At 41.1% G+C, this 24,258-nt stretch overlaps 1 protein-coding gene across 1 annotated transcript; it reads left to right on the top strand.

Moving 5' to 3' along the window:
- Positions 1-301: 301 nt before the first annotated feature.
- On the top strand, positions 302-18,541 carry LOC143665662 (betaine--homocysteine S-methyltransferase 1). The gene is made up of 9 exons (XM_077139341.1): positions 302-510; positions 639-871; positions 3,797-3,929; positions 10,288-10,406; positions 11,382-11,573; positions 11,890-12,037; positions 13,496-13,678; positions 15,239-15,467; positions 17,850-18,541. The coding sequence occupies exons 2-9, from the start codon at positions 839-841 to the stop codon at positions 18,034-18,036; spliced, it is 1,224 nt and encodes a 407-aa protein (XP_076995456.1). The 5' UTR covers positions 302-510; positions 639-838; the 3' UTR covers positions 18,037-18,541.
- Positions 18,542-24,258: the final 5,717 nt, after the last annotated feature.

Below are 24,258 nucleotides of genomic sequence, written 5' to 3'. Positions count from 1 at the left end.
ATAAACAACCGTCCTGAACCGAATTCTTAGGAGCTTCTTCTGGAGGCTTGAGTGGTTGAAGCAGGCTCATGATCGATGGGAGACTGCCTGGACTCGCCTGCAGGGCTCAAACAGATGATAGTGGAAGGCCAGAAGCAACTGCTGTTGGAAAGCTTGCAGAAGAGACCGGCCGTGTAGGTGGCGTTGCTGCATGCTCTCCAGCCATGCGCACAGAGCCTGGTCAGTCCAGCTGCACCACCCACCTTGTGACCGTCACCAAGGCCATGAACGGCGGGCCGGGGGCGGACAATTCGTAGAAGCAACTTCTTCATTCACCCAGGAACGATCTGCTGAAGAGCTGATGGGCATCCGATGACCGCCTCCCGCTGACGCTGAAACCTGCAGACGCTAAGCCCTTTCAAGGGCCTCTCCTGAAATGTTAAGACCAAAGGGACCCTGGGCATGTTTTTGTAAACGAGACCACCAGATCTTCTTCGTTCACACTGTGTAGGCAACACAGATCAGTACAAAGTGAGCGTTTTCACAAAAATAAAAGCACCATGAGAATGGGCCGGGGGGCGGGTGGGGGAGGAGGGGAAAGACACTTCTCGGTGTTTCCCCCCAACTGGGAGCACAATCCCCATTACCCCTTTCCGCAGGGACGCTCCCCAGCTCGCAGCTGGCCTGGGTGCCAGGCAGGGGGGCGTGTTCCCGCCCGCGCTGCAGCGCCCAGGCCTGGAGAACCCACCCCGCGGGCAGCGCGTATAAAGAGCCGCCGCCTCGGGGCAGCTTTGGCTTTCGCGGGCGAAGGACGCGGGTCGCCGGGTGCAGAAGCGCTGGGCTCTCGGGCACCACGAACATGCCACCCGTTGCGGGGAAAAAGGCCAAGAAGGTGAGTCCCCGGAGGGGGCCCCCGCCCCGCCGGCCCCGCACCCCAGACGGCGCGCGTCGAGGGCTCCGCCCCAACCCTCGCGGCTGCCTGGGGTCCCACAGAGCCCCCGCCCCCCCGTCCCCCCGTCCCCCCCAATCCCGGCCGCAGACGGGACGTCCTGGGAACTTTGGCAGGACCCCCACGCGCCTCCGACCTCCCCGTCTCCGGGGATTTTTGTTTTTTTAAACCCAAAACTTAACAGCTGTAGCCCCTGATTGCCGCTGAGCCCATCTCTTCACTTTCCGGGTGACCTGCCGGGGCCCGGCTGCAGGGAGTGCGGCGGGAGGGGCCGGGAGGGGACAGCGGCCGCAGAAATGGTCGCGCCAGCAGTGGCCCCTAGGATGGAAGGTCGGCGAGGCCAGCTCCGCACCTCACCCTCAGCGCCAGCCCTGCTGGGGGACACCCCAGCTGCGCCTGGTTTCTAAAGGGATGCCCCCCGAATCAAAAAGACTCCCCCACGAGGGAAGAGGGTCGTTCCGGTAGATGTTGCAAGCGCCCTGTGGCCTTAGTTGCACGCCTGGGGCTGGCCTGCGCGGGAGGTTGAGATGGCAAAGACACAGGTTCAGCTAGGTTGAGAATTTGTCATCCGTGACCCTCCTCAGTGATCGTCAGCACAGACTCGAAAGGATGATTCCTACAGAGATTTAAATTGGGGAGGGGTCGGTGGGGAGTTGGCCTCGGATTGCATAGCCGTGGGTTCTAGCTCACCCGCAAACACAAACTCAGAAAACTTAATATTTTAAAAGATAATTAAAAGTAAATAATCACGTACCTTACATTAATCTAAGCAACAGGTAGACATAAGATAAAGAAAAAAAGTTTCTTCCATACCTGTTCCCACTTAACTATGTTAGTGTTAAAAACTCGACATTAATATGTTACTACATATTAGCTTAAAATGTCACAAAACTAACACCTATTCATTGTAAACAATTAGGAAAAGTACAAAGAATACTGTTATTTTTTTATATATGTTCTGCTAGTTTGTTATCTAGGTAAATATGTATTTTTTTAAACAAAAAAAATTTGCTGATATTACAAATACTGTCCTGTAATACTTTTTCACCGAACAGTCTTGAACATTTTTTTCACTAGCACATTCCACTTTTTTCATGGCTGCTTAACTCGGGAACATAAAATTCTGAAGTCCAGGTAATCAAAAAAGGTAAAATCTAAGATGTAATCTATCCAGATGCAAGTGCGCCACAAGTTCATGGACAGCATGAAAATTTTATAGAAAATATAAGATTTTTAGCTATGCTTGTACTTTGAAATATTGTGGTACTGAAGTTTGAAACACTCACAGGTGTTAAGTGCGAGCCATTAGTTGACCAAACAAAACGTCATGAATTATTTTGACCCAAATGAAAGGTAATAAATAGCATAAACATGTACTGGATATTAGTGTGTACTAGATAGTAGGGTGTTGTTTCCTTCTTAATTGGTTCATTATGATCAAAATTGTGGTTTAAGATGTGTCATTTGGAAGTATTTTAATCATGACAATTACTTGGATCTCAAAATTACATGTACATAGCTCTATGCAGTATTTTGGAGTAACTGTTATCTCATGGACTTCTAGGTTTGAAAACTTTGAGGTCTGGAAGGGGTGTTAGGGAGAACATAGCGTGATCCTCCTATTTTAATGACCTAAGGTAAAAATGTCAGTAATTTATTCTTTCCCATAGGGAGCAGAGCAGAGAAGAGCGGGATAAACTGAGGGCTCCGAGAAGGTGGTCAGGAATCACAAAATCTTCTGAATGCCTCTCACAGATTTATGTAAATCCTTGTTATTAGATCTCAGTATTTGTTTTATCAGCTATTATTGACAATAAGTGGATCCCAATAGGCAAATACATCTCAAGTTACTCCTTTACATTACATGGTCTTCTCAGGGCTGCCTCTTTTCTCCCCACCCCCAATTTATAATCAAACCTGGATACCATGAAAAGACAAAAGAGGGAGCTGAGAGTCAAGAGGCCCCTATGTGCCCCATCTGGGAAACCTTATATAAATTACTCTGAGACTCTGGGTCATAATTCCTCATTTGTAAGTCAAATTGACCTAAATTAAATGTAGGGTCCTTTGTGTTTTTCACTTCTATAATTCTTTGAAATAAAAATGGTAACAAGGAAAATTACCTTCTAGCTAACAAGGCCATTTAAAGAGACGAAATTTTAAAAATTTCTGTTGAACAGTAACACGAGGGCAATGATTACGTGGTACCGGCATTTGTCTTACAAATGCTTTATTAACTTCTCTCATCCCTGGTCCTGTTATCTCACACCGGTCAGTTCAGGATGTCCAGATTTGTAACCTGTTAGCATAGCATAGCTACTGTTGTGGAAACTGAGATTTAACCCCTAAGATAGAAGTCCTTAAATGACTTTGCCTTGGTATTTTCTTCTCTCTTTACCTAATGTGTTCTGACTTTTCCAGCTCCAAAATGCCTTACCATTGCATGCCACATCAACTTCTTTATCAATTTCAATCCTCTCTTTAGTTTATTGATGGAGTGTGAAGACGAGCGAGCATTTACCATCTTAGGAACGTGTGCTTAAGTTTCCATCTGAGGCTCACAACAAAACGTTTTCATTTAATCCCTCAGCAGATATTTCCTCAAACAACATTCTCTCAGTTTTCTTTAAATGTTCTTTAATGTGTTTTGTAAGGAAATTACCCCCACCCTCAGCATACACGCAAATTTTTGTTGAATGGTCATTCTAGTTTGTTGTCTTATAGATAGCCAAGAAAATTTGTTTTCTGAGAATTCTGTCGAAATCATCCTTCTCAAGAATAGGCTATCAAAAGCATTAAAAACAGAAGATTGTATCTAAAGCTTAAGTTACACCTTGGTTGTCTTTTCCCCCCCATTTGTAATTTTAGGGTATTCTAGAACGTCTCAATGCCGGGGAGATTGTGATTGGAGATGGAGGGTTCGTCTTCGCTCTGGAAAAGAGGGGCTACGTGAAGGCGGGACCCTGGACCCCAGAAGCTGCGGTGGAGCACCCTGAAGCAGGTCGATAGTATAGCTCAATTTTCAGTTCTCATAAAAGTGCGCTATGTTGACCCAAGTCTTGGGGCAACCATCCAACAGATACATTCATGCAAAATATTGCAAGTGTTTATTATTGCCTGCTGCACACTGTGCTAGATATGTGAGGCTGGATTCATATGTGGGATAAGCACAGCAACCCTCCTTGTCCCTGTCAACTATCTGCCCCCCAGACAATGAGTCTCGAACCTGGCTCTGTCCCTCTTCTCTGCCCCTCCCTCTCACCACTCTCCGAGACTTCAACAGCCGTGCAGATGACCCATCCAGCACATTGCTTCCTAGTGCCCTGATCTCCTCATCTCCAAATAGGCTTGTCCTCCATCCGTGCCCCAGAAACCCTCTCACAAATCTTCCCATCACCAATAGCTAACAACTTCTGAAAATCTCAATGACAAGTCCACCTTTCTCTTACCACTACTTCCTGGCTTTCCTGCTTGCTGTCTCTAGTACTCTCATACCTCCATCTCATCAAGACCCTCAGTCCATTGTCCCTTCCATTTTAATGTTTGCTATCCATTCTCCCCTAAATGTCCACTCTTCCTTTCTCACCCACTTAGATTCCATACTACCACAGCATTATCAATGTCTTGCAGTAAGTTTTCCCTCCATTGTTTATTTACCAACTGCTTAAATAAATTGTATATAGCCCAACCCTGGTTAAATTCAGCTTCCTGCATTTTCTGCATCTGCATCTAAGCACCTGTTCTTACTTTACTTTTTGACAAGTCTTTTATGGCTGGGAGGGGAAGGAGAATGGACCATGAGGGGAATAAATTCCATCTTGCTAGGCAGAAATCCCTGAATCATCTTCAAGCAGGAGGGGAGTATTTGTCTTTCTAAAGGGGAGAATGGGCCACCTCCGACCTGGGGTGGGGTCTGAGTGACACTACATGGCAGCTACTACAGCATCTTTCTCATTCCCTTGGGACTGTTACTCGTTTCCACCCTAGACTTCTTCACTAGTGGTCCTTCTACTGTGATGCTCTCTCCCTGATCTTGTCTCTGTCCTGAAACATCTATGTTCAACATGGGGTCCCCTCCTCAGAAAGGCCTTCCCTGGCCATCTGATAAAGTAGCCCCAAGTTCCCTTTTTATCACACGATCTGCTGTAATTTCTTCATATTACTATCTGATTTCTCTTTTTTTTATTGACAATTTTTGTAGAGAAGTAAGTTTTCAGAAGTATCATGCATGAAATTTATAAAATGCAGAGTTCCCACAGACCACCCTACACTCATACCTTGCATTAGTAAGGTATGTTTGTTCATGGAAGAACATTTTTGTAAATGTACCACTGACTTCTTTTGTCCTTTTTTTTTTTTTTTGTCCTTTTGTCCTTTATTGTTTTTGTCTATTCACAGTAGAATGTAAGCGCACTGTTCTCTGATGTCTCCCCAGCGCCCAGAATGGACATGGCACATGTTAAATGAATGAAAGGCATTTCAACTTCACAGCTAGACTGAGCAAGGGAAAATAGTCAGGTCTCCTCTGATTGGTTTTGGATGAAATAATGGAAGGGATGGACTTCAGTGGAGTTTAGTGGGCTAAAGAAAAGGAAAGGTGAGAGAAGCCATTCTACTCTGATGGCTTAATTTCAGAGAGCAGCACTTTATTTTAGGTAGCCCTTTGAAATAAAAGTAGAGGAAGGGGATTTGAGCAGAAAATCCTGAGATAAGAAAGGAAGATGAGAGAGAGGTGAGATTGCTCAGATTACTATGAGAAACACCTTTCAAGAAGAAGCTGAGTCTTTCAGATGAAATAAGAGAAAATTCTACTGAATGTTATATAAGATGAACAGTTGCATTTATGTTTGTTAAAGAAGGCTATATTACAGGGAACTCTGGGATAAAGGGTGGAAACAGAGCACGAAAATGGGTCGAGAGGTGTTACAGCTTTGAGGTAACACATACAGACCTGGATGCAGGCTGTATGGATCAAATTCGAGCCACTAGGCTGTGTGATTTTGGGAAAATTACTTAACCTCTCTGGGCCTTGGCTTCTTTTTCTATAAAAGTGAGATACTATTAACATTTGCTTCATAAGACTGTTAAGAAGATTAAGTGAATTACATATAAAATGTTTAAGATAGTGTCTGACACCTTGTTCTAGTTTGCTAGCTGCCGGAATGCAATATATCACAAACAAAATGGCTTTTAAAAAGGGGAATTTAATTACTTGGTAGTTTACAGTTCTAAGGCTGAGAAAATGTCCCAATTAAAGCAAGTCTATAGAAATGTCCAATCTAAGGCATCCAGGGAAAGATACCTTGGTTCAAGAAGGCCAATGAAGTTCAGGGTTCCTCTCTCAAGTGAGAAGGCACATGGCAAACATAGTCACAGTTTCTCCCTCAGCTGGAAGGGCACAGGGCAAGCACAGCGTCATCTGCTAGCTTTCTCTCCTGGCTTCCTGTTTCATGAAGCTCCCCGGGAGGCGTTTTCCTTCTTCATCTCTAAGGTCGCTGGCTTGTGGGCTCTCTGCTTCGTGGTGCTGCATCTTTCTCTGCTCTCTCCAAATCTCTTATTCTCCAAAATGCTTCCTCTTTTATAGGACTTCAGAAACTAATCAAGACCCACCCAAATGGTGGAGACACGCCTCTACCTAATCCATCTTAACAACCACTCTTGATTGGGTTACATCTCCAGGGAAATGATCTAATTACAGACAGTATTGCATAGGAATTATTCTGCCTTTACGAAATGGGATCTTGATTAAAACATGGCTTTTCTAGGGGACATACATCCTTTCAAACCAGGACATGCCTGTTAAAGTTTATATGTATTAACTATTATTATTAAGTTGGCTGAGTTGTTGTTTTCTTCTCTTGATATGATTCTTGGATGTAGCAGTCTTTTTTACTATAGAAGTATAAAATGTTGTGTTCAGGACTCAAATTACACAATCCTAAATGGTATTCAAAGTAAAAGAACTGTACTCACACTGTGAAACTCAGCAAATGAGCACAACTTTTCTATTTCCAAATAAAAGTAGAAATAAATTCTTTTACCCTAAAAAAAAAAGAAAGAAAAAAAGCTGAAACTATTAGGCCCCTGGAAAGGTGAAAAAACAGTGGATCTCAAATTTCAGTTATCCCAACAGAGATTCCTGGGTCCCACTTTGAGAGATTCGGGCTCATTGAGTTTTTCAGGGCCTCCAGGAATCTTCTTTTATAATAATTATCCCCAGTGATTGTAAGGCAAACCACATTTTGGGAAGTATTGCATTAAAGGCCTTTAAAAACAATGAATTTGTTTGGAACAAATTGATTGTGGAACAATCAATTTATTTCTTAGGGTCTGCTTGCCTGGTTAAACTTAGAATAAAATATTTCTTAGGCCAAAGTGATAGTAATGATAAATTAACTTTGCCCAGACGTTGCCACATAGATGAAGACTTATCTAAACCACAAGTTTCAATTTTGTAAGAAAGGACAACAAAAAAGTTACCTGTTAGAGGAGCTTATGAGAACTGCTCTGATATTTATTTTCTATTTTAATCACACAGAAGCAGCATGTTTTCTCTTTTGACCATCTGTGTTTTGAGTTTGTTGAGCTTGTCAAGGTGTCTTGAGCATTTTCTCTGCTGCCTCTGGGAATTCCATGCTTTTCCAGAATTAATGAAAGTTCCATGATACCGAGTCATTAAATGTAATCCCTTCTGCTACACACTGAAATCTCATTTACTAGATTATGCCGGCACTTAGTTCAGATTCTGTCAACCACAGTGGACTACAGGATGCATCAGAGAAGACAAATCTGTAAGACTTCTTCACGGGACCGTGGCAATATTTAGGTTTTTTCTTGGGATGAAAGACGTTTAAAACATTCATTCTCCCAATAAGAGGTGTGGGCAGTGTTCATGATATTTTATGCAAATGGGTTTGTGTATCTGCAGAAGATTTTTGGATTTTGGAATTGGGGATCAGTAATTGTGGACCTATATTTTCATTGGCCTCACTGACATTAACTCTACTCATCCCTTCTTCCTGCACAGACACACAAACACACACACACACACACACACACACACACACTCACTAAATTCACATTCCTCAGTTTAGAATCCATATAACTATAGTTATTATCCCACTGAAGAGTTTTATTTGACCTTTTAGATTTTGTTGTTAAATACCAAAGATTGGCATTTCTCAAGCTAAAATTACAAGGTTAATATCTCACTATGTTCTGTACATATGTAACTGGTTCCCACCGTGCATTTAGCTACTATGATTTTAAAATGAGTATAATTAGTTTTAGAACATAAAATGAATGTAATTAATGATATGGATTGTGTCGTGTCGTAGGGACCACCACTCACACTCTATCAGTGGTTAGAGAATGGATTTAGGAGTCTTGGGATGAGGGAAAACAGAAACTGGAAATTGGAAGGAAATCCAAACATTATCAGAACAGTTCTCCTGCTCAAGTTTTTGCCATACGTTGTGGTTCTTACACCCAGTGGAGATAGCATTGATTTTGGCAATGAAATCAGGCTCAGTGGGTTAAGAGAGGGTTAAGGAAAGTGCATTTATATTAAATGCCCCCAGGTGAGTCTCAAATCTTTGCACTTTGACAAGCACTGCAGGGTTAAGAAGCATGATGGAATCATCATTTAAGAGGGGGGAATTGTCTTCACCTGTTTTGGGTTACTGCCCTCTGAGAAAATCTGGTGGAACTTATAGAGCTTCTGTGCGGTGTAAAATAAACACATGGTAAAGTAAACATGAACACAAAAAACATCTGCACACAGTCCCAGGGATTTTCCTCAGAATCTCAGGACAACCTAGGTGGACCTTCTGCTTTGTAAACCCCTTTATCCTAGTAGATAGGGTCCTTATTTATTGGTCGCTTCCCTCCTGCTCCCACCGTAGCACCTCCGTGTTTATCTGATTGATAAAGAGGGGCTCCACATAAGAGTGTTTAATTGGCTCTGCTGCTAACTAAAACAAATTTGAAACCAAGTAATTTAGACATGTTTTTAATGGTCCCACTGAGAACTAAAGGTAGCATGATTTTAAAAATTAAGGTTTAGCTCCAAGTTTAGAAATCCATTTTCTAAAATTCAAAAACTTTTGTTGCCCCATGTTTTTGTCCATTAAACAAACAAACAAACAAAAAACCTCACTTATCTCCAGTCTTAGCCCTTGAAAGACTGAAATATCAGCACCCTACTAATTTCCTAGCCCCTAATATAATTATTCCTAGGCCTCTGGATTTTACAGTCATCTGAAACCTCATCTGTAAATCCCCAGGGCTGACATAGGATTGTCAATTTCTTATTTTACCAGGTTAATTACCAGCACAAAAACAAACACCATCTAAGTCTCAGTATCGTTTTATACAATGAACGTTTTTCTATTTTAGAATGGCAGTTCTCAACCAGGTTGTAAAAAATGTGTGCCCATCTCAAACTACTTACTTTATATTATCTGTGGGTTACACTATGGCATCCATAATTTTGAAGAATCTGACAAGGGATCTAATGGACAACGGGGGGGGGGGGTTAGAACACCATTTTAGAGCAATGAATCATTCTGTAAATGTCATACATTTAGCTATATGAAGACAATCCCTCCATATTTTCTCCAATTGGCGAAAGCTTTGTTGCAGATGGTCATTAATCCACAAACCTGAGCTTGGGGATCTTGTTCCAGTCCCTCTTTCACTCTGCTACTAAAATTACCTTTCATATCACTCACTTAAAAGTTTTTATTCCCCTTGGAAAGATGTGTAGCCTATGTGCTCTGTCCGCCAGTCTCTTGCCACTTCTCCAACAGATCCTCAACTTCAACCCCAAATACCAGGCATCTTCCTGCCTCCTGCTTTGATCAGGCCATTCCCACCTGGCAAGAACACTGAGTTACCCAAAGTGCAGCCAGAATGAGTCCTTCCTGGAGGGCCTCCCTCTTCCCTTCCCCCCAGGCCCACAGTAGAAATAATCTAGTCTTGCATAGCCCAAACACACAGCGTTGCTGTCAGTTATTCTTTAATAGATCGTAAATTTCTCAGAGGAGAAATTCTCAATGCACTGTTCATCCTTGTACCCAGGAGTGTCTTCCACAAATGCAGTCAATAAATGATGAACAAAATGAGTAAATGTAAAGATGTGAGCACCTCCTCTGAGTACCCATGCACCCAACCAGAGCAAGTTTGGAGGACTTGCCAGAAGGCCCCAGATCCGCCTCTCCTTGACCCTCAGGTTGCATGAATGCCAAGCAATCATAAATGCAAGCAGTAATTCTCATGTTTGTTTATCTGAGAGCCTTTTAGAACATGGGTTACTAAACTGGTAGCCATTCATACCTTTCCTCATTCAAATCTCCCAGTTCGCCAGCTTCATCGAGAGTTCCTCAGAGCCGGGTCCAACGTGATGCAGACCTTCACCTTCTATGCCAGCGAAGACAAGTTGGAGAATAGGGGAAACTATGTTGCAGAGAAAATATCCGTGAGTAAAACCGTCCCCTGGACTCTCAGAAGGGCATGGCAGACACATTTCATAACTCAGATCAAATGTTGAGTCTCCTCAGAGGTAGTTTGGTTAGTTGGTGGGTTGTATTTTTTTTTTCTTAGTTGATACTGCGATACTGGATTTTAGCTGGAGTCCCCAAAATGAACAGTAAAGCACGAAATGAAGCAGATGAAAGTAATTAACAATTTTAATGATTCTCCCGATCTCTTGATTAATTTGCTGAGGTCAATAGGCCTCCTTACAAGGCTCACATCCTTACAGCTGTTTATTTGTTTTGTTGTTGTTGTTGCATGGTGCGGAGGGGGGCAGGGACACATGCAAGGAGTCAGCGAACCTGGAATAGTTCCCAAATTGGCTATAACCCACTGTGATCTTGAGTAAATCATTGATCCCACGAAGCCTACAATTTCTTCATCTCTAAAATGACCTAGAGGCATGCATGTCTTTAGGTCCAGGGCCAACTTCTTATATCAAAATAATTAGAAAACGCATTATTGGTTGTGCATTTATCTGTTAATTGAGAAAATGCAATAAGACAAAGTTCTTCATGATTTCGTTCTACATGAATTCTTTGTAGTCCTTTCCACAGAATTTTAATCGTAATCGTCAAGCAAATCACCATCCTCACTATCATCACTTTTTCTAGGTAGTCTTCTAAGTGCAGCTTCGGCATTGGAAGACACCAGATCATCTTGCGTAAAGAACTTTGCCCTCTCACAGATCTTCTGTGTAATATAATGTCCTAGATTCCACTGTTGGATCTATTGTTACCACAATTATTAATGTTCCTGCAAATTGCTCTACTCGGTAAAGGATTAAACAATGCAGAAATTGTCATTTCTAGAATAAAATCACTATTGTTAACATACAGTTAAGATGTGAGGGCAAGTGTAACGTTTTATTTCAATTTCACATGACAACATAGCTGTGTCATATATTCACCTATTTTAGGGACAGAAGGTCAATGAAGCTGCCTGTGACATTGCCCGCCAAGTGGCTGATGAGGGAGACGCTTTGGTGGCGGGAGGCGTAAGCCAGACGCCATCATACCTCAGCTGCAAGAGTGAAGCTGAAGTTAAAAAAATATTTCAGCAACAATTAGCGGTCTTTATGAAGAAAAATGTGGACTTCTTGATTGCAGAGGTAAACCCAATCACTGCAGATTGCCAAGTTGCACTTAGTACATTTTCTCTGTCTGTTGCTTTCACGAGGACCCTGTAGGGTTAAGTGCCAATCATGGCTAGCAAGAATAATATTTAAGTTTTTGAAAATCTCTTTCCAATTTAGGACTTCTATCCAACTTGATTCAGTTAATCTAACATGGTGTTTTTCAACCTTTTGGCTGCAATTTGTACTATTGTGTTCCACAGCTCAGATTTAGTTATTAAGCAGTAGAATAAGTTTTCAAGTTGTTTTGGGAGAAACAAGATTCAAAGTATCCTAAATTAATCTATTTCAGTATTTTGAACATGTTGAAGAAGCCGTGTGGGCAGTTGAGGCCTTGAAGGTATCTGGTAAACCAGTGGCGGCCACCATGTGCATAGGCCCAGATGGAGATTTGCATGGTGTGAGCCCTGGCGAGTGTGCGGTGCGGCTGGTAAAAGCAGGTGATGATAGATTTTAAGTGGTTTGCAATTAGTGCATCTTTTATAAACTGACATACAAATTCACATCCATCTATGAATCACTGTATAATATTTTTGTTAACAGGGAAACCATTACTTTACTTCTTTAGGGTTACTGATAATATCATCATTGTATTTCTTTGGACATGTTTAAAAACGTCCAAAGAAAACATGTTTAAAAATATACACATGCACTAGCCATTTGGAAGGGGTAGCTAGAGCTATCTGTGTTGGTGGTTTAACACCAAGAAACAAGAATGGTTTGATCCATCAAAAGTTTTTGTCCTTTAGGAGCATTAGGATGATTTTTTTTAAAACATTTCCATTCTCATAAATTGCTACTATACTTTTCTTTTTGTAATTGGTATAATAAATCAAAAAATCCTTTGATATGAAATAGTGACCAGCTAATTTATCTTGTTATATAATTTTATTCCTAGTATTGGATTTCATTTAAATTAGAGGGAACTCACAGGCTGTTTCAAAGCTGCCTCATTTTAGACCCAAGGAATCACTCAGCGTCAGTGGGAGAATCTGACTCACTCTCTTTGATTGGCTATTTATTTAATTTCCTCTACTGCTCCTGGAATCTCGATGTTGATGTCACACGAAACCTCCAAAGTTGTGTGCAATGCTAGCCAGATTAAATCATCTTTGGTCCAGATTTAGTAAAAGCATAATGACTATGGAGAAAGTTTTAGGGAAAAAAATGGAATATCTAAAAGATATTTTGTTCTCACTGTTTGATTAGTGAGATACTTCGAAACAGTTTTTACAAGAAAGTTTTAAGAAGTTAATCCTAAATAGTTTTGACTCTGGGAAGGCTAAAATTTAAATGAAAAGCTTGTCAAAATGGTTGATGGATTGTCAACCACTTTCACTAGCTGAAGTCAAAGGATTTGGGTTTTTTTTTTTTTCCAATTTACTAATCCTAGGCATAAAATTCCTTCTAAAAAACACGTTTCTGAAAGACTTTTCTGAATTATATCCTCCTGTGCACAAGAAGGTTAAAAATATCATTAAATTGACCTGATGAGAGGAAATATTTAGTTATGCCTCAAATGAGTGCTGTGGTCCCCACAGGTACAATCTAGGAGCTGGGAGTGTTAAAGATTATTGTGCTTGCAATATAATGTCAAACTCTGAAAAATTGACTACTAAAAATTGAAGTTAAAAAAAAGAAAACCTCTAATGATTTTTTTTAAAAGATGAGCAGCCGAGTGTGCATAAATGACACTTCAATTATGCTAGCCTCTACGAGCACTTTTCAAAGAGAGTGCTTTCTGCCTGTTGGTAATCATTCTCAGCCAGAGCTAAGATAGGTTTATGGGTAGTAAGGAACAATTCGTTTTTCCAAGTATCTTCCTGATTAAGATAGCAGAGTTGGACCTACTGGTATCCGGTGAATCCCAAAAGGTAAAATGTTTTTGCTCTTTGCAGGAGCCTCTGTCATTGGCGTGAACTGCCATTTTGACCCCACCATTAGTTTACAGACAGTGAAGCTCATGAAGGAAGGCTTGGAGGCTGCCGGACTGAAAGCCCACCTGATGACTCAGCCCTTGGCCTACCACACTCCCGACTGTGGCAAACAGGGATTTATTGACCTCCCAGAATTCCCCTTTGGTAAGGTGGACTTCTTATAAATAGTCTCAATGTCTTTCTTTTTTTATGTTTGACAAATTTCAAATAAAGCTAGAGCCATAAAGCTTTGGTGATAGTAAAGAAATGGTTGTGTCTCTCCTCATCTCTTGCCCCTAGTTTCTCTCTCTCTGCAGCCAGAAACCCCTTGTATTAAGTAGTAATAGAGGGCAAAGATAGGCCAGCAAGCAAAAATGTCCTCTGAATTGAATGTAAAATCAAAGGTGAATCAACCTCTAAATGGACAACCAGTTAGTTCCACTTTTAGGATGGAGGAAAGAACCCCCTGTTGAGTGGGAAGCACCAGAGATTTCCATTCTCATTTCAGGTCTGTTGTTGAGTTGTGTGACCTTAGGAAAATCCGTTACTTGCTTTGGATCTTAATGTTCTTATCAGGAAAATCAGAGGGTTAGACCAAATTATCTACAAGATCCCTTTCTTCTATTTGGAAAGGTTTTCAGTTACATTAGAGTTTTGGGGATGGGGGAAGATACCAACCTTGGGTCACTGTATAAAAAGTTTAAATAAAGATACTGAGCAGATGAAATGAGGAAATATATTCTAAGCAGAGGGAAGCATTTGGGAAGTGGGGATGAGGCTACTTTGAAAAATTAAGCCAGAGATGTCAGCAGGGCCAGCACATGGCCAGCCATCCTGAGGTCCTTACACCATGTCATGTATTCTATAAGAATCGTTAAACATATAGGATAATCAGATTGATAAAATAATCCCTGGGGCAGAACCACGGGGGAAGAATAGCAAGGCATTTCTGTTAGCTAGCAATGGCTGCCCAGTAAATTACTGCAAAGCCTAGTGACTTAGACCAACGCATTTACTAGCTTGCAGTTTGTGTGGGTCAGGAATTTAGGAGTGGCTTATTCAAGTAGTTTTGCCTCAAGAGCTCTCACAAAGTTGCAGTCCAGGTGTTGGCCAGGGTTACAATCATCTGAAGGGCTCACAGCAGCTGGAGGATCTACTTCCAAGCTAGCTTACGTGGCTGCCTAGAGTTGGTGTCCGTTTCTTCCTGACTATTGGTTCAAGGCCTCAGGTCATCACATGGGTATTTCCATAGTGATGCTAGAGCATCTCAGGACACGGCAGCTGGCTTCCTGCACACTCAGTGTTCCAAGAAAGAGCAAATCACAAACCATGTTTCTTTTATGACCTAGTCTTAGAAATCATATGCCATCCCATCTACCATATTCTGTGAGTCTCCCAGACCAACCCAGATACCGTGTGGGAGGGGCAAAGCAAGGATGGGAATATCAGAGGATGACTGAGAACCATCTGGAAGGCTGGCTCCCACAGCATTGAAAACTGGACATGTAAACACAAAGTAGCTAATCGTTTTAAAAAGTTAAGACTCAAACCACCAACAACGGATATCTTAGTTAGCGTAACCATAGGCATATTTAAATAAAGTATCCATATAATCACTGTAAAACCTGTGTTTGCACAGTAAGTATCATAAACAATTTAAAATTAAGGCAACAAGGCAAAAAATCTATAACAAAAACAGATTAAGGCAAAACCCATTTGTTACAGGACTGGAGCCCAGAGTTGCAACCAGATGGGATATTCAAAAATATGCCAGAGAGGCCTACAGTCTGGGAGTCAGGTACATTGGCGGATGCTGTGGATTTGAGCCCTACCACATCAGGGCAATTGCAGAGGAGCTGGCCCCAGAAAGGGGTTTTCTGCCACCAGCTTCAGAAAAACATGGCAGCTGGGGAAGTGGTTTGGACATGCACACCAAACCCTGGATTAGAGCCAGGTAAGTACCTCTAAACTACATTTGCCAACCCAACCTCATTTAGATTATGAATATGTCCAGACAAGGCCACTGCAGAGTGCAGCTAATTTTCTATGTGATGGTGGAGAATCAGTGACCCTTCTTACATTTTCTCATGGAGAGTGTTTATAAAATATCCTTAGGGGGTGATTTCTCAAGAGGGCTTGAAAAATATAGAATATAAATGTGGCAATGAACTGTGATTTCATGAGCTGGTAAAGCTCCATCTGTGTGGTAGGCACTATTGTTGGATGGCATTGATTTTCAAGATTTAAGTAGACCTTAGGTATAACGAATACCAAGTGCCTGTTCTGTGCCAAACACAACTTTTGGAGCTGGGTCTACAATGATGAACAAGACAAAGTCTTGGCCCTCAGAGCTTATCTCCCAGGGGAGAGGATGAAGAAAACGCAAGTGAGCACATAGCACATATCAGGCATTATGTCGAACAGTAGGAATATAGAGATGAAAATTTGGGGTCTCTGGCTTGGAGAATCTGCTAGGTTTCTGGGGGAAATCGATGAGAAAAACATTACCATGCAGTAATTGCTTTAGTAGAGATGAGGATATAAAGGTAACAAGAAGAGGTTGACTGATTACCTGTGCCCAATAGGTAAAATATTTTAGAAGAATGGGCTTTTCAGTTGGGTAGGCCAAGTATATGTCTGCTAGGTGGAGAAGGGGGTGGAGGCCGAGCTCTCCAAGCAGAGCGTATTCCTGCGCCATTCAGCAGACACTGGTGGAGCACAGTCACGCACCACTGCTGGCAATGAGGTACGGAGCTGGGTGAGGCCCAGCCCTGACCCCAAGGAGTTTACAATTGGGTGGTGCAGGGAGGTCAATAAATAAGTTCAAATCAGTATATAGTAAGTTCAAGGATGAAGATGTGCACAAGTGTTGTGGGCTCTGAGCTAATGACTTATGAGTCAAAAGGTGGGAATGGGTCCAAACAGAGTCGAGAGGTTATCTTGGAGGTTATTCTTACGCATTAAGTAGATATCACCTTGGTGTTCAAGATGTAGTGGAGAGGCTGGAGGGAATTGCCTGAAAATGTAGAGCTGTGTTCCAGTAGCCATGTTTCTTGATGATGATTGAACAATGATATAGCTTTCACAATGAGACTCTGTGAATGTGAAAACCTTACGTCTGATGCTCCTTTTAGCTACTATATCAACAGAAGAGTAGAACATATGGAATAAAGATAAATAATAGGGGGAACAAATGTTAAAATAAATTCTGTTTGAAATAGTGGTAAATGAAAGCGAGGGGTAAGGGGTATGGTACGTATAGTTTTTTTTTTTCTCTATTATCATTTTATTTCTTTTTCTGTTGTCTTTTTATTTCTTTTTCTAAATCAATGCAAATGTACTAAGAAATGATGAATATGCAACTATGTGATGATATTAAGAATTACTGATTATATATGTAGAATGGAATGATTTCTAAATGTTTTGTTTGTTAATTTTTTTTAATTAATAAAAAAAAAAAGGTGGGAATGGGGTTCAGGCAGGGAAAGGGTATTCATGAAGGATTCCTGAGACAGTTGATGCCTGAGCTGAAGTCTGAAGGATGAATTGCATTAGCCAGAGGAGGGAACAGCCTGCAGGAAGGCAGTGGCTGGTAAAAGAGAATGGTGTATTGAGAAACTAGAAGTTTGAGCATATTGGAGGCAGAAATTGATAAAAGGCAAACTCCAGGAATAGGAGACCTTTTATCCATGCTCATGAGCTGTGTAGGATCTTATAAAGCCATGAGGACCCTGGGTGGGTCTCAAATAGCCAAAGGCAAGTTTAGAATTGCAAGTTAGCAATTTTTCGTGGCCTTGCCGCAGGGAAATCTGGGAGGAGACCTTTGCTAGAGTGGAAAGCAAATGTGATGAGACCTGAAGTAGAACAAGGTAATGCAAAGAGAAAGGAGGAAAATGCAGAATGCACAGAATCAGAGGTGCAGAAATAGTGCTGGGTTTGGGGAAAAGCAACAAGTGTGGACTCAGCTGGTTCATGAAGTAGAGTGCCAGAAAGTAAGGATGGAGAGGTAGGATAATTAGATAGAAAGTTCTCAATTCTAATACTAAATTCTTAATTTTTGATCCATGTGTGTGTATATATATATTCCTTCTATAATACATAAAAGGAATAAGTGTGTGTGTATGTCTGTGTTTGTGTGTGTGTGTAAAAGGAATAAATTCAAAGTGATTTTTGAGCTCCGGATTCTGGAGGGAAGAAAATTGTAGTCCAGATTAATAAACATCTGTTAATGGACCTACTCTCAAAGTCCAAAGATGGTCCCATAGGTGAATTCTAGTTCAGTGACATACAGAGACCAGCACCAAGGAGGGTCTAATGTTGTATTCTGTTCACACAGGGCCAGGAAGGAATACTGGGAGAATCTTCGGATAGCCTCAGGCAGGCCATTCAACCCTTCTATGTCAAAACCAGATGCCTGGGGTGTGACCAAAGGAACAGTGGAGCTGATGCAGCAGAAGGAAGCTACAACCAATCAGCAGCTGAAGGAGCTCTTCGAAAAACAGAAATCCAAATCTGCAGAGTAGCCTGATTGGAATGTATTTTTGGTGGATTCCTCTATGTTTGGGCCACAGTTCCTAAAAGTAGGAAAAAGGTTGTTTAAAAGCAATGCTTATATTAACACCAGTTTACACAATAACTTGGTGGTAGCTGAATGAAATAGAATTACAAATAGTACTCGACAATTTCAAAAGTATGTTTTAGTTTACCTAGAAGCAAAATAAGTAAGAAGTAAATCTTGAACAAGCTTACTAAGCACCTACCATTTAATAGGTATTAGGGAAATCACTGTGGCCAAGGAAAGGTAATTCAGACACTAATCCCACTTCAAGAAGGTTGCAGGCTAGTAAGAAAAGAAAAGATATAAACTGTCATAAAAGACTCAGCAAGCAGACAGGGACAAATAAAGTGCTATAGAAAAGAGGCTTCCATATGCTCTTGACCTTGACTCACAGTAAAAAAAACAATTTATATAATGACCAGCAAAACATATAATGTGCAACCATATGAAATAAAATGTGTAATCCATCATTCTGGCATTTTTAAAATTCTATTCCTTTCTGTTCTAGTTCATTAATTTTTTAAAAATGTTGCTTGAGACCTTTCAAAATGATTTTATGACCCATTAATTGGTTTTGACCCACTGTTTAAAAAGCATTGCCAAGGGACACCTGGGATATGGAAGATTTCCAATTTAAGTTTATTCTTATAAGTATTAGTTAAAGTCCTATGGATGGGATTGACTTCCAAGGTAGATAGTAGAGTAGGAGACTCCAGGGCTTATTCTTCCTCTCAAAACAGCTAGTGGACAAGCATAAACCTTTGGAAACAACTTTTGGGGGCTCCAGAGGCTAGGGGAGCACTATGCAGCATCCAGGGAAGAGTGGAGCAAACACTGAGAAATTGTGGTGAAAACTGGTCCACTCTGCACTGGTGGCTGGTGCCCATTTCCCACACTGGGGGTGAGCTACCTAGGTTTAGGTCCCTGGCTGGCTGCTGCAGACAGAGAGGGACATGGAAGCCCTCTTCCCGAAGTATGGGATGGGGGGCATGTCTGAATATTGACCATGGCTTTTTATTGGTGAATTTAGATCACTGGATCTACCTCAGAACTGGAGTTTTAGCCTGTCCAGATGGGAACTGCCATGGCCACTGTTTCAACCTTGCTCCCAAATGGGGCAGAGCTGAAGGTTTAAAGACACAATGCCTACTTAGGGCTGCAGGGAACAGTTTGCCAAAGAGAAACATCTTCTGGGCAGGCCAGGAAAACACAGCCTCTGGGAGCCAACAAAAAGGCTTGTTGTCTTTCCTGAACCTCTCCCCAGGGCCCTTCAGAACTGGTCTATACCCTTTGTGGCTCCCTAGCCCTGTTTTGGCTGAGAAATTCTTACTGAAAAAGTCCTCTCCAAGGTGACTTTCCCTGCAGAATTTGCCCTAGAGCGACTAGACACAAGAGGAGAGTAAAAAAGGAAAAAAAAAAACCTATAAACAGATCAAGATTCACAGAGAAGGAACAGAGAAAAACACCTTTGTCCTGGGGTGAAACAATTGCACAGATGGAATAATCTTAAAAATTGGACTGCACACCCCAGGCAGTAATCATATGTCAAAGAGTTAAATACATCTGATCAGTTAAACATGGGCAATTCTAAAGGTTTAGAATAAGTTGAACCAAATGTTGCAGAAGAGCCTTAACACAAAATCAATCAATAACAGAACCTTAGACAAGAGAAACTGACCTTCAGATTGACTGCATCAAGATACATGCCCAGACATCAGCAAAACATTCCTAAGACATGCTGTAAGACAGAAAAGTATGGCCAGTCAAGAAACAAAAACTCAGAAAAAAACTTCCTGGAAGATGGCGGCTTAGTAAGACGCGCGGATCTTAGTTTCTTCTCCAGGACACCTACTAGGGGAGTAGAAACGATACAGAAAGCGCCCAAAGCCACAACAGAGATAAAAAAAGACAGCGTACCCCATCCTGGAACGGCTGGCTGGCTGAGAGAAGCAGCTCGGGTGAGATCGCCGAGGCGCGCGGGCCTTACCGGGCGGGGTGGCAAGCGGCCGGAGTTACTCCCTTCCCCCTTCCCGGGCCGGCTGGGAGAATTGGAGAGGTGGTCCCCTGAAACCAAGGCGACTGGTGCCCACACCACGCGCAGCCCCCGGACCAACTGAGAGAATTGGATCGGAAACCCCCAGGCCGCGGAGAACGGTGACCCCGTGACTCCCGGGGAACGTGCACTCTCTCGGGCGAGCCGCTGCCGCTGGCGCGCTCCCGCCACGCTTGTTGCCCAGGGCCGACTAGGAAATTCGGACGGGCTCTTTCCCTGGCTGCGGCGACCAGCAACCCTCCCTGCATTCGGACCCCGGGCCGGCTCAAGCCGCTTCGGCTAGCGAACCCCCAGGACGGCGAGAGTTTTCCAAAGTTTAAGGTCCCACAGCACCTTTTACTGGTGGGACCCGCAGACAAACGTGTGCCATGAGCGCCACCTACTGGGCAGGATAAGAAAAACAGAACCCAGAGATTTCACAGAAAAATATTACAACCTTGCTGGGTCCAACACCAAGAGAAATCTGAATAAATGCCCAGACGCCAGCAGCAGAAGATAACTGTCCACGCTCAAAAGATTGAGAATATGGCTCAGTCAAAGGAACAAACCAATAGCTCAAATGAGACACAAGAGCTGAGACAACTAATGCTGAATATACGAACAGAAATGGAAAACCTCTTCAAAAATGAAATCGATAAATTGAGGGAGGACATGAAGAGGACATGGGCTGAACATAAAGAAGAAATAGAAAAACTGAAAAAACAAATCGCAGAACTTATGGAAGTGAAGGATAAAGTAGCAAACATAGAAAAAATAATGGATAGCTACAATGATAGATTTAAAGAGACAGAAGATAGAATTAGTGATTTGGAGGATGGAACATCTGAATTCCAAAAAGAAACAGAAACTATAGGGAAAAGAATGGAAAAATTTGAACAGGGTATCAGGGAACTCAAGGACAATATGAACCGCACAAATATACGTGTTGTGGGTGTCCCAGAAGGAGAAGAGAAGGGAAAAGGAGGAGAAAAACTAATGGAAGAAATTATCACTGAAAATTTCCCAACTCTTATGAAAGACCTAAAATTACAGATCCAAGAAGTGCAGCGCACCCCAAAGAGATTAGACCCAAATAGGCGTTCTCCAAGACACTTACTAGTTAGAATGTCAGAGGTCAAAGAGAAAGAGAAGATCTTGAAAGCAGCAAGAGAAAAACAATCCATCACATACAAGGGAAACCCAATAAGACTTTGTGTAGATTTCTCAGCAGAAACCATGGAAGCTAGAAGACAGTGGGATGATATATTTAAAATACTAAAAGAGAAAAACTGCCAACCAAGACTCCTATATCCAGCAAAATTATCCTTCAAAAATGAGGGAGAAATTAAAACATTCTCAGACAAAAAGTCACTGAAAGAATTTGTGACCAAGAGACCAGCTCTGCAAGAAATACTAAAGGGAGCACTAGAGTCAGATACAAAAAGACAGAAGAGAGAGATATGGAAAAGAGTGTAGAAAGAAGGAAAATCAGATATGATATATATAATACAAAAGGCAAAATGTTAGAGGAAAATATTATCCAAACAGTAATAACACTAAATGTCAATGGACTGAATTCCCCAATCAAAAGACATAGATTGGCAGAATGGATTAAAAAACAGGATCCTTCTATATGCTGTCTACAGGAAACACATCTTAGACCCAAAGATAAACATAGGTTGAAAGTGAAAGGTTGGGAAAAAATATTTCATGCAAATAACAACCAGAAAAGAGCAGGAGTGGCTATACTAATATCCAACAAATTAGACTTCAAATGTAAAACAGTTAAAAGAGACAAAGAAGGACACTATATACTAATAAAAGGAACAATTAAACAAGAAGACATAACAATCATAAATATTTATGCACCGAATCAGAATGCCCCAAAATACGTGAGGAATATACTGCAAACACTGAAAAGGGAAATAGACTCATATACCATAATAGTTGGAGACTTCAACTCACCACTCTCATCAAGGGACAGAACATCTAGACAGAGGATAAACAAAGAAATAAAGAATCTGAATATTACTATAAATGAACTAGACTTAATAGACATTTATAGGACATTACATCCCACAACAGCAGGATACACCTTTTTCTCAAGTGCTCATGGATCATTCTCAAAGATAGACCATATGCTGGGTCACAAAGCAAGTCTCAACAAATTTAAAAAGATTGAAATCTTACACAACACTTTCTCGGACCATAAAGGAATGATGTTGGAAATCAATATTGGCAGAGTGCCAGAAAATTCACAAATACGTGGAGGCTCAACAACACACTCCTAAACAACGACTGGGTCAAAGAAGAAATTGCTAGAGAAATTAGCAAATACCTCGAGGCGAATGAAAATGAAAACACAACGTATCAAAACTTATGGGACGCAGCAAAGGCAGTGCTAAGAGGGAAATTTATTGCTCTAAATGCCTATATCAGAAAAGAAGAAAAGGCAAAAATGCAGGAATTAACTATCCATTTGGAAGAACTGGAGAAAGAACAGCAAGCTAACCCCAAAGCAAGCAAAAGGAAAGAAATAACAAAGATTAGAGCACAAATAAATGAAATTGAAAACATGAAAACAATAGAGAAAATCAATAAGGCCAGAAGTTGGTTCTATGAGAAAATCAATAAGATTGATGGGCCCTTAGCAAGATTGACAAAAAGAAGAAGAGAGAGGATGCAAATAAATAAGATCAGAAATGGAAGAGGAGACATAACTACTGACCTCACAGAAATAAAGGAGGTAATAACAGGATACTATGAACAACTTTACGCTAATAAATACAACAATTTAGAGGAAATGGACGGGTTCCTGGAAAGACATGAACAACCAACTTTGACTCAAAAAGACATAGATGACCTCAACAAACCAATCACAAGTAAAGAAATTGAATTAGTCATTCAAAAGCTTCCTAAAAAGAAAAGTCCAGGACCAGATGGCTTCACATGTGAATTCTACCAAACGTTCCAGAAAGAATTAGTACCAATTCTCTTCAAACTCTTCAAAAAAATCGAAGTGGAGGGAAAACTACCTAATTCATTCTATGAAGCCAACATCACCCTCATACCAAAACCAGGCAAAGATATTACAAAAAAAGAAAACTACAGGCCAATCTCTCTAATGAATATAGATGCAAAAATCCTCAATAAAATTCTAGCAAATCGTATCCAACAACACATTAAAAGAATTATACATCATGACCAAGTAGGATTCATCCCAGGTATGCAAGGATGGTTCAACATAAGAAAATCAATTAACGTAATACACCATATCAACAAATCAAAGCAGAAAAATCACATGATCATCTCAATTGATGCAGAGAAGGCATTCGACAAGATTCAACATCCTTTCCTGTTGAAAACACTTCAAAAGATAGGAATACAAGGGAACTTCCTTAAAATGATAGAGGGAATATATGAAAAACCCACAGCTAATATCATCCTCAATGGGGAAAAATTGAAAACTTTCCCCCTAAGATCAGGAACAAGACAAGGATGTCCACTATCACCACTATTATTCAACATTGTGTTGGAGGTTCTAGCCAGAGCAATTAGACAAGAAAAAGAAATACAAGGCATCAAAATTGGAAAGGAAGAAGTAAAACTATCACTGTTTGCAGACGATATGATACTATACGTCGAAAACCCGGAAAAATCCACAACAAAACTACTAGAGCTAATAAATGAGTACAGCAAAGTAGCAGGTTACAAGATCAACATTCAAAAATCTGTAGCTTTTCTATACACTAGTAATGAACAAGCTGAGGCAGAAATCAAGAAACGAATCCCATTTACAATCGCAACTAAAAGAATAAAATACCTAGGAATAAATTTAACTAAAGAGACAAAAGACCTATACAAAGAAAACTACAAGAGACTGTTAAAGGAAATCACAGAAGACCTAAATAGATAGAAGGGCATACCGTGTTCATGGATTGGAAGACTAAATATAGTTAAGATGTCAATCCTACCTAAATTGATTTACAGATTCAATGCAATACCAATCAAAATCCCAACAACTTATTTTTCAGAAATAGAAAAACCAATAAGCAAATTTATCTGGAAGGGCAGGGTGCCCCGAATTGCTAAAAACATCTTGAGGAAAAAAACCGAAGCTGGAGGTCTCGCGCTGCCTGACTTTAAGGCATATTA

Source organism: Tamandua tetradactyla, chromosome 21, assembly GCF_023851605.1.
Source record: "Tamandua tetradactyla isolate mTamTet1 chromosome 21, mTamTet1.pri, whole genome shotgun sequence".
Classification (NCBI taxonomy): domain Eukaryota; kingdom Metazoa; phylum Chordata; class Mammalia; order Pilosa; family Myrmecophagidae; genus Tamandua; species Tamandua tetradactyla.
This window is presented reverse-complemented; position numbering and strand designations above follow the sequence as displayed.